This window comes from Hermetia illucens, chromosome 1, assembly GCF_905115235.1.
Source record: "Hermetia illucens chromosome 1, iHerIll2.2.curated.20191125, whole genome shotgun sequence".
Taxonomy (NCBI): domain Eukaryota; kingdom Metazoa; phylum Arthropoda; class Insecta; order Diptera; family Stratiomyidae; genus Hermetia; species Hermetia illucens.
Window position 1 is genome coordinate 186262528 of NC_051849.1, and position 14429 is coordinate 186276956.

Here is a 14429-nt window from a genome sequence, read left to right on the forward strand (position 1 = left end):
TAGAAATATTCAAAGGATTTCAAAGCGGGCTGCTGGGAGGAATTCTTTCGGCCGACAAAGTTTGCCGTTGTCTGACAGCCAGCTACAAAACATATGTATTTTCATTGCATTTTTAAAACACGTCAATAAACTTTCGCCTTGAGTGTCCTGTGGAGCAAAATATTGCAGTTAAGCTAGAGCAACTGCCGTGATGCACGATCTCAGCCAGCACATGAGCGAGCACAGAATTAGCGTCGCTATGTTAATATTGCAGCAAATGCGTTTGTCCAGTCATGGAGGTTGTTGGATGGATGCAGTGTTAATGACCACGATTCTATTAAAGCCGTGCTGGTCAATAGGAACCATTCCTACGTGAGTATTGATCTATTATTTACGCCGGTTGTCTGGAATACATGTGGGTTTAATGTGTTACTCCGACGGTAGAGTTAGCCGGCCAGTCTCTCCTCTCTGACAATGCTTTTGTCAGTGGATGGGAAGGTGGGGTCCTTGAATGAGTGAATGTGTTTTCCGAACAGTGGGCCTGAAGCATATCATTTGGTGGACGAATGGTCTTCGTTATAATAATAAAGTGTGTTAAAGCACTTCATTCAAGACCGTAACGGTACACTGCAGTACACTGTAGGAGGCAATGTGGTCAGCATTGCACTCGCCCGAGATTATTACCCTGATTTGATTCAGGTACTCATTCATAGCTGAGTCGACTGGTATCCGACGTCAAATCACGATACAAATCCCACTGCCACCAATGAGATTTGAACTGCGACCTTCCGTACGACAGCCTTGGGCTTTAACCACTCAGCTATATATCCAGGATAAGTGGCTTTCACAAAAGTCGACTTAATTTAAATTATTATTACCTACAGCATTCTCCTGGCACGTAAAAAATTCTTAATGGTTAAAATTCATGAGTTTATTAAGGTGAAAGTTTCAAAGTTCTTTCCGATCATAAGAGTGCTCTAGCTAATCAAAAGTGAGTTAATTCAATTTGCGTGAAAATATATTTACCTAATTATTCTCTCTAACCATCGACGTGTCCTCATTAAAACAAGTGCTGCAAAAACACTAAACATATAAGATATCCGAAATATTCGTTAACGTTGAACAGTTAATTAAGATTGAAGGACATTATGGGCAATTTTCCAACAGATTCACAATAGTAATTAAAGATGTAATATGGAAAAGGTCAACGACCAAAAGTGCGCTGTGGTTTATACTGAGTTTGATGGTGACATATTCCCATTATTTTGCGATAGCGAAATAATTTGACGTTTAACGTTGTAGGTTGGCATGGAATTTTTTTTTACCGCCATTGATTTCGCTCATCGATTATTTTGTCAGCGTATTGCGGAACAGTCAAGGAGCAGACGGAGAAAGAAATTTGCGTGAGCTTTCGCGTAGGGCGCCAACTGTACGCTACTTCTAATGTGGTTATACTTTAGATAATAAGTTATGGACGGGGCAATAGATGCAGTTGACCAGAATTTACTCAGCATGCAGATCTGCTCGATCAATAGACAGCTTCTGAAATAATCCCATAGGAAGAATATTGATGCTGCACAGGGTATCAAACTTAAACAGGTTTCGGGATTTTCGGGACAATCCAATGCCAATTCGATAGAGTTCTGGAGGCTCTGTTGGAGGCTCAACCAGTTTATAGGCAACATGAATTGTGAAGACTTGAAAGAAGCTTTACGTGTACGTTTCCAAGATCCCCTTTTAGGTCCAAGCCTCTGGGAGCTAACTTAAGGGGATCATCCCTCTGTGAAGGCCGGTTTTTCGGTTTTTTGCTCATCTTAACGTGCGGACATAATCGCTGTTGGCAAAGTAGGATTATAAAAAAATATTGAGGGGTAAATTTTTGGTGCTTTGTTAAACTTTTTTTGTTAATTTTCCTAGTTTAGGAACCGTAGAAATATGTTCTGAATAAGTCGTAAAAATATCCAAGAATTTCGTTGGATAGATTTTGGGTTATGGTGACTGAATGCGTTTTTCTCGAAATTAGAATGTGATTATTAACCATAAAATTTGAGCTGACCATTAATCTGCTATACTTAGCCAATCAACCTTCGTTTCCTTAAAAAACACATATAAAGCCTTAGTTTCAACTTTCGCTCGTTCAACGAAGTCATTCGAACACATAGGGGTATCTGAGCCAAATAAGCGGACAAAATTATTTTAGTGCATTTTTCATATTTAATCAATAAAAGTATACTATTAATAACCTCGATACTTTTTTTTAACAATTTTCTAAAAAAAAAAACAGATATTTAGTGCAGAAAATTGCATTTTTAAGTAAAAAGTATTTGATTAAATTAAAATTTTAAAAAAAAGAAAACAAAAAAATAATAGTCACTCTGAAGACCACCCTTTTTCCTGATTAAACTCGTCATTGCCAATCGAAATAGTTGTATTCTCACTGTCGTTATCTTCAGCAATGTCCCACGTGAGTAGTATATCCAAAGCCGCTGAACTAAATGATTTTGATATTTTTGGCGGTTTTGGTCTTACACTACTCAAGGATGGATCTGATGTTAGTTAACATGTCCATGTTGCATTGTTCTCTTCAAAATTTCCTTGTAAAGTGGCTCCTATATTGCGGAAAATGTTTATTTCTCGCCTCTGCCGCTTCTTCGGACAGATTTCCAATTGGTGACAAGGCATACTTAATAATTTTGTGAACAGTTGGTGTCATTGGGTGCCAACTTTGCTGTTTCATCACATTATGCCTTAAAATTATCAACGTCTATTTTGTGGCCACTAGATATTATTTCCAATACCGTCGCGAATCTTACAATCAAGTTTTGGTTCACTCCAGTAATGTTGGCTCTTGGCATTGTTGAAAAACCGTCTGCTAGTGTTACCATCGTTAGTCATTCCATAGCTAGGCTTAGCTACATCAACGATAAGTCCAAGCTCAATCCTGAATTTTTCTTGTATTTCCCGTTTTTTATCATTATTATTAGCCCCTTCTTGGCTTGAGTTTGTTTTTTATTCCATTTTTTTACAGGAATTTAGTATAAAAGATGGTGGAGGAAATCTTATCCTGGCATAAAAAATCGATAAAACAAACTCTAAATGTCGTTCAGTGAGTTTAGTCTCAGATAACGCCAAACCATTGAAGTTTCTTTGCAAAGTGGTACAGGTGGAATTGTCTGATGCAGCACTGCATACTTTACCATCTACCATTGTCATCAGCAATTGGTGCGTCGTAAAAACATGTCTATTTTTTCTACCCACTTTTGTCGGCTCTAGTTGGTTTATTTTATTTTTGAAATATGTAATTTATTTCTTCGTTTGTCACGACTTTTGTTTCATGCACAAATCTGATCCTCATTGGTCTACAATAACGTGGTCAAAACGGCGTACCAAATTACTTTTTTATTGGTAGTGCACGTAAGTCGCAGAGGCACCAGCGAAGTTTGAAAAATGTTTCACCGCTGCTTTCAAATTTTTGTTTATATTGTACGTGTTGTGATCCGTCGCATCCCCACTTTGATACAAGTTTAAGAGAAGCCAACTCATCTGGGGTAAAAGTAAGTAAGATGTAGTCAACTTCATCTAAGTACTACAGTAATCTTTCAACTGTTTTATCCAGAAGAGCTTGCAATTCTACCTCGTCGAACGTTGAAGTCACACGGAATGCTTCTGTATCCGGGTAACATTCTTTTTGAGCTTTTTGTATAATGCTATAATAAGGATACATTTGTTTGTCACTAGTTCGTATAATTTCGTATTGCTTTCTTGTTAAAGAAGCTTCAACAACAATAGACAAGGCTTTGTTCGGCGGTAGTTGTCTTGATACCGCAGGAATGGTTTGCCTAAATAATGCCTGTTTGTATTCATCGCCTCTACTAGGTGACGTAATAACATTTTTCATAACGGTAGCTCCATCTAAATTGCCACTTTCCCGAAGTCTCATCTGACCAGCATAAAAAAGTTCAGAAGCATCGTGAGTTTGTCTTAAGTGCACTGTTTTTCGAAATTATATATACGCTTAAGAGAAATCCAATCCAATGTCCCCTGCAGCCATTCTTGAATTTTTCTTAGGAATTTCAGATTCAACACGAGAAAACTTGTGCAAAAATTCATCTCTTTGTTGCAAATCGAACGTGGCTTTCTTCATAATTTTACATCGGTCGACATAAACCTGACATACGACATTTTACCTCTTTAACACTATAATTTCCGATGCACTTATCTGGAAACATTTGACAAATTGCTATTCCCTATATTTTTCCGTGGAAATCTTCTACTCTTCTACTATTCTCAAAACGGTGCCGAAAAATTGTTTTTCAACTCTTCAAGAATCTCATGGCATTTTGCAAAGCTGATGATAATTCTTCCCGTCTGACCCCGCTGCCTGAAGAAATGATCCCTTTCCAGAGATCAATGGAAAATGCAACAAGTAGGTTCGACTACCAACTTATGAATCAACTGAAATTATGGCCTATAATGCCCAAACATTTTACCTTTAAATTTCGCATATTAGTTACTAAGCACCTTATTATTTTCAAGGATTAGATTCTTTCTTTTTTTGTTGAAAATGATGCCTTGATGAAAAGTTTATTCAAGGCCGGTAAATATACAATATTTTCCGACCATATAGCGAGGGATCTTCCTAGAATTGTCTTCAGTTTGGTTTAAATTTAGGCTCTAGCTACTACCCCGAATCTACACTTCGTATTTCTCGTCTGCAGTGTACCGTTGATTATTTTTACACTGAAATGACCCTTATCATTTATGAATTCATTTTCTTTGCATTTGCATTTCATTTCAGCTTCAGAAAATGCATAAATTACTTGCCTGAGACAAAGAAAAACTGTCTTCAGTTTAGCATAAGTTCATGACCTATTTGTTTTTTATCTCCAATTGCCACATCTGGCAATCTGTATTTCAGTAGGAGAATATACTATACGGATACAATTGCCTGGATATTAACCTCCCACTTTCGTCCTCATATTTTATTGATTTATTGTATCATTTCCGCGTTTCCAAAATAACTTCTCAGTCTTTATGCCAAGTGTCCTTTCAATATTTAATGAATCTGCTGTTTCCGTGATCTATTAAAAAATTAACGATATTAGAGTGACAGCTTACAAAAATCCTGTGGCGGAAATAATGTAACAACTTTGTCCTACCAAAGAAAACTACCATTAGTAGATCTGAAAAATTTATGCAATTTGGCTATTACTGGAACGTTCTGATTAATCTTGTATCTGAATTTTATTATTAAATTTCAGATATATATATCCTTATACAAATGATTTCTGAAATTTGGTATGAAATTAATATTCGAGCAATGTAAATCTTGGCATTCATTTGGAAAAGATACTCAACTCACCAACAATTACTAAGCAAATACTCTGTTGAGTGGGTGGTTCGAAAAGTGGCTCTGCCACTAGCCATTTCCACTTCATCCTTAATTATTAAATTTTTTGGGGGATTTGTCTGACTTCATCCTGTTTGCTTTTCACACGTTTCACAACTTCAACTATTTTTTTTTGTAAGTAAAATTAAGTGTATTAAAGTAAAAGTCATTCAACTGATAGTCAATATCGTCACCTAAGTCGTAGTTAACGCGAACATTTGCGCATACGACAGAAATTATAATTGTTAGAATGCCGCAAAGGGCCTTCGATAAATCGAGTATTGCGCAAAACAATATTTGCAAGAGAACATTCTCTTCTCCTTTTTTCGCCTTTGTCCCGCTTAGAAGTAGGGTTGGCTTGCCGTGATCGGTTACGACATTTTCTTCCGTCAGTCGCAAGGCTTTCAAATCGCCTCCAGCGTATCAAGCCACCATTATTTCGGCCGACCTTTTGGTTGCTTCACATCGACTTCGATGTTCAATCCAATTTTGGCGAGTGAATTCTAATTAGCGCGAATTACGTGACCATACTATCGAAGACGATACTGGGCTGCTCGCGAATATCCTCATTTCGAATATGATTATCCCATCTTACGCCAACGCAACATCTTCGTCTCCATCATCGCGATACGCTGCACATTGTCTTTTATAGTCGGCCAACACTTAGAACCATAGAGGCGACACTGCGAACAACACTGCGGTAAATTTTAGATTTGAAACGTTCGCTGATACGCCAACACAAAGAACACCACTAGTGGAAGGGCACTTCATCCAGGTTGTGCTAATGCGTGAAGCAATTTCATAATGTAGTTCTCCATTGGCTGATAGCATTGACCCGAGATATTTAAATTGCTCAGTTCTAGGCAGGTCATTGCCACTGGCAATAGTAATGCGTACTTCATTCGGATGGGCCATCAGAAATTCAGATTTATTCAAATTCAATCTGGGACCGTGTTTCAAGAGACGATAATTCCATTTTCGGGCAAGTTGCTAAGAATCATCTTTGTTATTAGATTCTAGGAAAATATCACCTGTATATATCAGTGTATAGGGCGCTGAACATTATATGTCTCGTGTGACAGCGTCTATAACAAGTAAAAAGAAAATTGCTGATAGGGTGCTTCGTTCATAAACGCCGACTGAGACACGAAGCGCCACACTTCGAACTATACTTTTTGGATCGTGGTAGAGCAATGCAACCCGCGCACGAGTTCTTCGTCAGGTTCTGTTGCTTTCCTTGATTTCATGCGTTTTATTCCCTTTGTCGATTTCCGACGCGCTGACAGGTGGAATTGCTCAATATCCTGTGTGCTTTGGTGTCAGCTTTTGACAAGTCGATGCAGATCTCTTTCGTGATCTCGAGTATCTCCATATCGTAAAGATCTTGGTAATGGACCGTGCAATACCAAAAATTCACAGCATGACACTTGAATAAACTAGCACTGTGTTCATGGTGGTCGTACTTCCAATAATAACCTAGGGTAGAAAAATGAATATGAATTAAAAGCAGATACCGCTCTTTGCAGGTAAACAGAATTATGTGAAAAAGCTCATAGCACTTAAAAGGGCCAAACACTGAGACAAAGATAGCAAAGAGAGGATATATGCACTAATTATGCTATACACAAATTACATGGGCCATTTTAATGAACTTATCATTCATGGCCACATGTTGAATCACTTCACAGTAAAAAAAAAACCTGCTCACTATTTGCAATTTGCAGAGATTTCAGAGAGCCCGTAATATCTGATCTACTTGTAAGCAATGGAGGCCAGCAGATTTCATGGCTCCCACAACTGGTCAACATAATAACTATATAAGGGGTATTTTGCCGGCTGTCAAAACTTTTGCATTTTCTTGGCTTCACTTCCAGCGATTCAGATCAAAACTAGCTTTTTGAACTAACATAGTGAAGTGGAATAGAAGCACAACTAATTTTTCACATTATGCCATTCACTTTTAAGACTGCTGTGAAGGGTGAAGGTATAAGTTGTCACGCAGTTGAATGGATAAAATGGCACCCATGAAACCCATGAAACCTTTACGATAAGCTGTAACCGATCCATGGGTCCGCACTGGATCCTGAAGAATAAATAAACAGGGGGATTCCTGCGAGCCTACCAAAATAACAAACGGGCTAAACTGAAATGAAAACAAGAAAAATAACAGTACGATCGCGTTCGTGGAGCCGTAAAACTCCGCAGCTGAGTGCGACCATCGAAAGGGAGGATCCACGACGGATGATGTTTGTTGAGGCGTGCTTTTTTAGGCTCCTTTCTTATCATGACATCCTGTGGCCCCTTTTAATAAAGAAAGTTTTACGGAGCTAGTGAAGAAGAGGAATTAAGGACGTCCACGTATTAATTCAAATTTATTTGAAATTCATTTTTTTCTATTCCAAGATAAAGCTCATAAAATTATAAAATAAAATCAAAAATTAAAATAATAAAAGGAACTACCTAAATAAAATAATAATATAAAAGAACCACAGTAAAAGAAAGATAATTAAGCAAAATAAGAAAGGAATTAAATCATTGAAAGTGATTGATAAAAATGCCCTGAATAAAAAACTGAACTTTCCTTCCCTAACTAACTAACATTTTAGCACCGTTTTGGAAGAAGCAAACTTAGTTTAGAGCAAGGTAGACTTATCACGAACTCCGTCGAGCGGAGACTTCACAGACACAAAAGGGGAGCCCCGGAGAACCAACAAGTCTGTGAACTCGGAAAGTACAAGGAGGGACAGCACCAGGTGCTCAAGTTTTAGCAACAAGTCAGTTGGATGAAGCCTTATACATCTCGATGCTCATCCTAACGAGACAAAGTGGGATATCTGATTTGCGACAAAATGGGCATATTAGAGCGATGGGCTGAGTATTTTAATGAACTGATCAACAACCAGAATATCGGCGAGTTGGAGGACACGCCAACTGAAAACGACGGACAAATACTGGAAAACCAGGTAGAGAAGTAACAGTTCGCGCAATTCCTTGGGTTAAAAATCATACATCACCAGGAACCGATGGAACTACAGTCAAAATATATAGTGGCAACGGTACCACCAAAAACCAACCAACCAACAACATCAAATCGCACTGGTCAAACGAGGACAATAAAGACAACACTACACTACAACACTACAACTTTGAGACCGTTGATTATTTCACATATCTTGCGTCGAAAACCACAGTCGGTAACAGCTACAACGATGAAATCTGGGCACGGTTGTTGGCTGTCAGCCGAGCCTATTTCAGCTTACAACAAGTCGGAAAACCGCAAGCTTGACGCTTCAGGCTTTGTGTGTCCCTATGAGAGGAGCATAACGTAGTTCTCCATTGGCTGATAGTATTGACCCGAGATATTTAAATGCTTAGTTCTGGGCAGGTTACTGCCATTGCCAGAACTTTAAATATCTCAAGTCAATGCTATCAGCCAATGGAGAAGTACACCAAGATGAACTTAAGGGGAGTTGTTTAGTCAATTTCTAAAAGTTGATAACTACTATTAGGAAATTTATTTGAGCAGATAACTGAATGGGACATCTCTCGAAGATTAGATTTCACATATGTGTTTTACACAAAACCCTAAAAAGAGCTGGAGATAAGTAGATTCTTCGTAAATGCAACTTTAATATTTCACGCGAATGTCAATTATTTCCGTTAATTATGACGTCAGTCTTATTTGCATGGCTTTGGAAGCAGTTAATTCGCGCGAAATTGCTAAGTTTGAACTGCCATAACTTTGGCGTTAATGGCCAGATTTTCATGAAATTTAGCATGTATACACGAAATATTGTCCTCTATGCGGGTGCGAGTTCGGAAGCACTAGGATGAATTTAAGGGAGGTTTTCAGAAAATTTCTAAAAGTTGATAATATACTATTAGTAAGTTTATTTGAGCAAATATCGGCATGGAACATATTTTGAAGCCTAGATTTCATCTAGTCGCACCACCCTGATTTATTTCGGATTTTTAGGCTGAGTAGTTTCCGAAAATGAGCCCTGTCTCACTTTAAGTGCCTACATTTTGACTCCTTACTCACGCACTTTGCAATTCACGCCAAATCTAATGTCAGTTTCGGAAAGTACAAATCGAGACCTTCCATTTGATACCCTACAGGACTATATCCGGTGAAAAAATTTTTTAATCCCCCGTTTGAATGTATGGGGAGCCCCTCTTTAAACTCCATCTAAATTTATGCCACTCGCTCTATGCGTGGGATTTCATAGTTCTTATCTGTCCACCAAATCTCGTTCGGATCGGTTTAGCCGTTTTGAGAAAAATGCGTGTGACAGACAGACATTGAATCGATTTTAATAAGGTTTTGTATTAAACAAAGCCTTAAAAACTGTTTTACTCGAAACGTCTCACCATAGGGTCAAAACTTTTACTATACAAGACAATGATCTTGTCAGTCCTTATGTATTCCTCGGAGACTTGGGTTTTAAGCAAGAAAAATTGCGAACTTTTGGCCGCGTTCGAGAGAAGAATCGTGCGAAGAGTTTTTTGCCCCCTACTTGAGGATGAAGGATTTCGTAGCCTATATAACAACGAAATCAATGAACGATACCATGACCGTCTCGTTGTGGATAAAATCTGCCTCAATAGATTATGGGGGGCGGGTCACTTAATCCGTATGGATGAGGATCTTTCTCCCAAGAAAGTCTATAAGGGCAATATCTATGGTAGAAAAAAGAAGACGAGGTAAAACCTGCCTGAGATGGAGCATGGCGTAGGTCAGGACGCCAGACAACTTCTAGTGATATCGAATTGCTGGACCTCGGCGTGAAACCGGGATGTCTGGAGTTCCTTATTTAGCACACCTAGACCGGATACTAGTTGTTGCGCCATTGATGATGGTGAACGTTTTCAGATGAACGAATTTAATCTAGTCAAATGCTTCGAGTGAGCCTCTTTGCAAAGGTTTCGTTCTAGCTGTCGTTGGATGAATCCGGATGGTGGAAACTGAGTGCAAGTTATCTAAAGTCAACAAAAATGGTCATTTTGTTTGGATTTACTAAAGCTTCCACAATAATATATCAAAATATATCAAAATTCGGCGAGTATAATATGTGTACATCAGTTGCCTTGTGCCAGCTTCCAATTCGTTTCATTACGTTGGTTAAAATTATTTAGCAGGATTCACTGGTGTGGTACATGTTTCCATCATAATTTTCTAGCATGCAATCATTAAAAAAGTTTTCAGCAATCAACTTAACAACAATTTCTGCTTTCCTTACTTTCAGGTACCCACAAAACTGTCGTATTCGTGTTGCAGTGTTCTTCAAAGGCAAGAACGTTTCACAGCGTCAACAAAAACTGGCCACGTTAAAGGGATTTGCGACCCAGAAACCTTGACTGCCATGCACACATGGAGACCAACCGACTTCCAGAATTCATCTCACCTGCTGAAAATGTGAGAATGTGAATTGCATAACAATTTCCATGATTCTGTGTCCTGGTTGAAATACTATCCCCGCAGTAAGCAGCCAAAATGCAGAAGCTCCGTCGAAGCGCAAATCGCACATCCGCCAGCCGTTATATTAAATAGCTGCTCCCTGGCTGCAGAAAGTGCAATCATAATAGCCAAGCAACGTGTGTACCCCAGAAGTGATTTTATGAAAGTACTGATTTGAAATGCAACAACAATTTCTGCCATATGAAAGTTGCAATAACGAATTCCGTTTAATAATTCATTAGAGTCGTCCTTTGGAGCCGTTTCTCGGAACAGGACAGTTTTTCCCTTAGTTGTTTTGCTTCTTCGTTTTCACTTGAACAAATAGAACTAATAAATTGATAATAAACCACATGTGTGGATGCTGGAGTGCTGAAGGTCCTTTGTCGAATTAACGATTGCAGTGATTAAAGCTGAAAATGAGAGTGAAGTGTTATGTGAATGCCGTACTTCATGCAACCATTTTCAGTTTAGTGTTTCAGTTTCAGTTAATTTGTACGGCCCACGGTGAAAATCGAATCGAAAGGGAGAGAACAGGTGAGTGCATTCTGACCATCAATTATAAGTGTTTACCGGCATGTGTATGGTTATCAACCTTGTGGTTACTTTCAAACAATTACTCAAAATTACTGAAGATGTGTAAACATTCATAAATAGGAAATTTTGAAATATTCACATGAAAACCTCATTACCAAAAAGTCATTGTATAATGAATTAAAAACTCAGCTTATAACCAACTGGGTGAGTTGTTGCAGCCACAACTAAAGGGTGAAATAATGTATCTACATGTGAAACTTTAAGCCTTTAAAAAAACTTATGAGTTTCGTATCTATGGTAAGTAATTAATAGACTCCTTTGGTCCGTCCATTCTTAGAAAGCAACTGCAACAGATGAACGCCCTTTTCTGACTTGGAATTCCACCACAATCTTATATTCGCATCTCCTTCAGCTTTAGATAGTAATTTAAACATTCACCTATTACCCTCCGGGGGGCGAAGCAAAGTTAGTACTAATGAGTGGAAATCCATCTCCTAACATTCGCCATGTTCCTCAATTTTCCGATATCAGCAACTTTTAACTAATTCATTTTCATTTAGCACAGAATTTTGTGAAAAAGTTTTATATTACAAACAACCTGAAGGTGGGTAGTTGTAGACTACAGTTACGAAGAGCTTTATGGAGTATTTTGCCGGAGGTCATTCGAGCAGGCGGATACAGAAATCGAAAAAAAATATTCATTTACAGGAAGTAGGATATTGAATAGATTAATTTTTTGGCTGGATAATCAACTAAGTTTCAACCTACCTAACTTTTTCAGTTTGTACTCATTCAGAGATGGGTTTGATTTTTCATACCGTAGATACATTTTACTAACTCCACTGTAAAGTAATAATTAGTAATAACTCCGCTTTCAATTTTCGTACTTGCCTCAAGTGCACTTCAAAATGTCTAGGTTTATTCTTTGTTTCTCTTTATTGGTATTCATTCCTCGCTCAACAATCTCACCGTCTGGCTTTCTCGGAGCTATAATCGTTTCCAAATTTGTGCTCTCTGACCGTATCTCATGACTTAAAAGAATATTTATCCGGCTCTCAACATGAAATTTGGATTTCTCTCTATTGTTGACTTTCAAGCTCTGGAATAGAAATCTTTTTCTTTTATTATAATAAAAAGATAAAGGTGATAATATGATTGTGAAGACGCCTTCCATTCCCTCCATTTGAAAATGAATCTATTACCTACTTTCGGTTTCTGGAACAATTTAGATAGAAGACGTTATATGGGACAACCGCACAAGGTTTAGAAACTTGACTGCTTGCGACACGTCAACAATGGCTCGAATTGAGGGTGACCTCATGGCTATGACTTTTGGCCATCGAAAAGGACTAATGGTTTATTTCTAGGATGTGCGCACGCACCTAGATAGTGGTATCGAAGGTAGCCAGATTACTCGGTTTTTCCGATTCGAGCGAGAGTTCCAACAATATAAACTGCTTAATCTGGGTCTAAGCGAAATAAGTTGGTGGGTGGTGGGTGGTCCCGATCCAGCTCCAGCGAAGCTTTTTGTTTGTTTCCAAGGATTTAAAGAACTTTGAAGCAAACTCGGTATGAGACATTGGAGGCGGTAAAAGTACCTACGACAGTCACACTGAAGGAGATTCCAGTTGTCGATTTTTAGGGCTCCATCATCGAAGCGTTGACAAAGATGCATCGAATCAGAGGGACAATACTTCAAATAGATCTAAACAATTTGAGAACTTATATTGAATAAACGATTTTTTTAAAAAAGTATACCTAGAACTTGTGGAAAAGACCCTGTACATGTATGACTCAATCAGCGCTTGACTAGAGAGCAATGAGTTCCGTAGGAAAAAATGTAAATGGTCATTCTCATGAAGCGCCATAAATGAATTTAGGCTAGGAAATATGGAAATACATCATTACCAGTAAACCGGCTATCATATACCTAATGATAGACGGTAACTTCGATTTTAAGCAGCATTTGGAATATGCTCAGGAAAATGTATCCAGATAAACTTCTGCAAGGATAATTCTAAAAGTAGAAAGTAAATGGCATAATCGCAGGTTGCTTATATCCATTTCGACGCACTGTTTCTCTATTCTATGAGTTGAACGCTTACTTATAAAGGGGATAATTTCTATGACCTGACATATTAAGCCAGTTTTTCCCAAAGTTCGGCTTACCCACTTATTCACAGATGCTGCAGATATAATATATCTTTCCACTATACCAGACAAAGAACTTTGAAGAGGGAGGTTTAAGAGTACATGGTATCAGTGATCGCAATGCCCAAGAAAGTATTCGCGGGCCTATCGTTGTAATGCCATCAAGAAGTTGTTGCAGGGAAAATCTGCGGAGATCAATAATAATTTCACTTAGTTTCCCTTGAGGTATGAAGAATACCGCGACTCCCTCTGTAGGTCCAAATTAGATGCTTCACCTAACTGTCCAACTGCAATGAATACCCGAAACAAGTATTTCCTTACAGTCTGGAATTTGTGGATGAAATGAGAAACTTAAAAGAAAGTAAAGTAAATTACTTACAATCGAAAATATGCGGAGTATAGTCGAACCCAGGAGAAGTGGAGAAGGCCAAGAATGCATAATTACGCGGACGGCGAGTGAAAGGAAATTTTGCTAGAGAAGCTAAATCCACCTCTTAGTGAAATATTATAGTATGGAGGAGAGCAGGTTGATTTGGTGGGTGGAAATCCAACACGCTGATTTTCTCGACTAGCAATAGAAATGAAGATTTCCATGCCATAAAGGAGAGAATACACGTCCATTTTTAAAAGCGTTGCTTTTAAACGTCAGCAAACCTGATATAAATATAACCCCCTTTAAGGGGGTCATCCCGTGTGAAGGCCGTTTTTTTGCCTTTTCTTGAAAAATTATTTTGGAGGACTAGATAAAGATAGAAACGTGATTTTTTCACCATATTTTCATTGATACCTCTAGTATATGTGATAAATTTTTCAGCTTGATATCGTAGCTAAGTTTCGGAATACGTGTCAATTTAAGCACCTATCTCCAAAAAAAGGTGTTTTTCTGCTGCCACGCTGGAGGGCGCTGTGTTCATCTGA

At 38.3% G+C, this 14429-nt stretch overlaps 1 protein-coding gene across 1 annotated transcript in view; it reads left to right on the forward strand.

Moving 5' to 3' along the window:
- LOC119647024 (nephrin-like) overlaps positions 1–14429 on the forward strand; it is a 319705-nt gene that overhangs the window by 88101 nt on the left and 217175 nt on the right. The window contains exon 2 of the mRNA XM_038047761.1: positions 10615–11360. Coding sequence (XP_037903689.1) covers positions 11243–11360 — 118 coding nt within the window. The 5' untranslated portion in view covers positions 10615–11242. The remainder of the gene's footprint in view (positions 1–10614; positions 11361–14429) is intronic.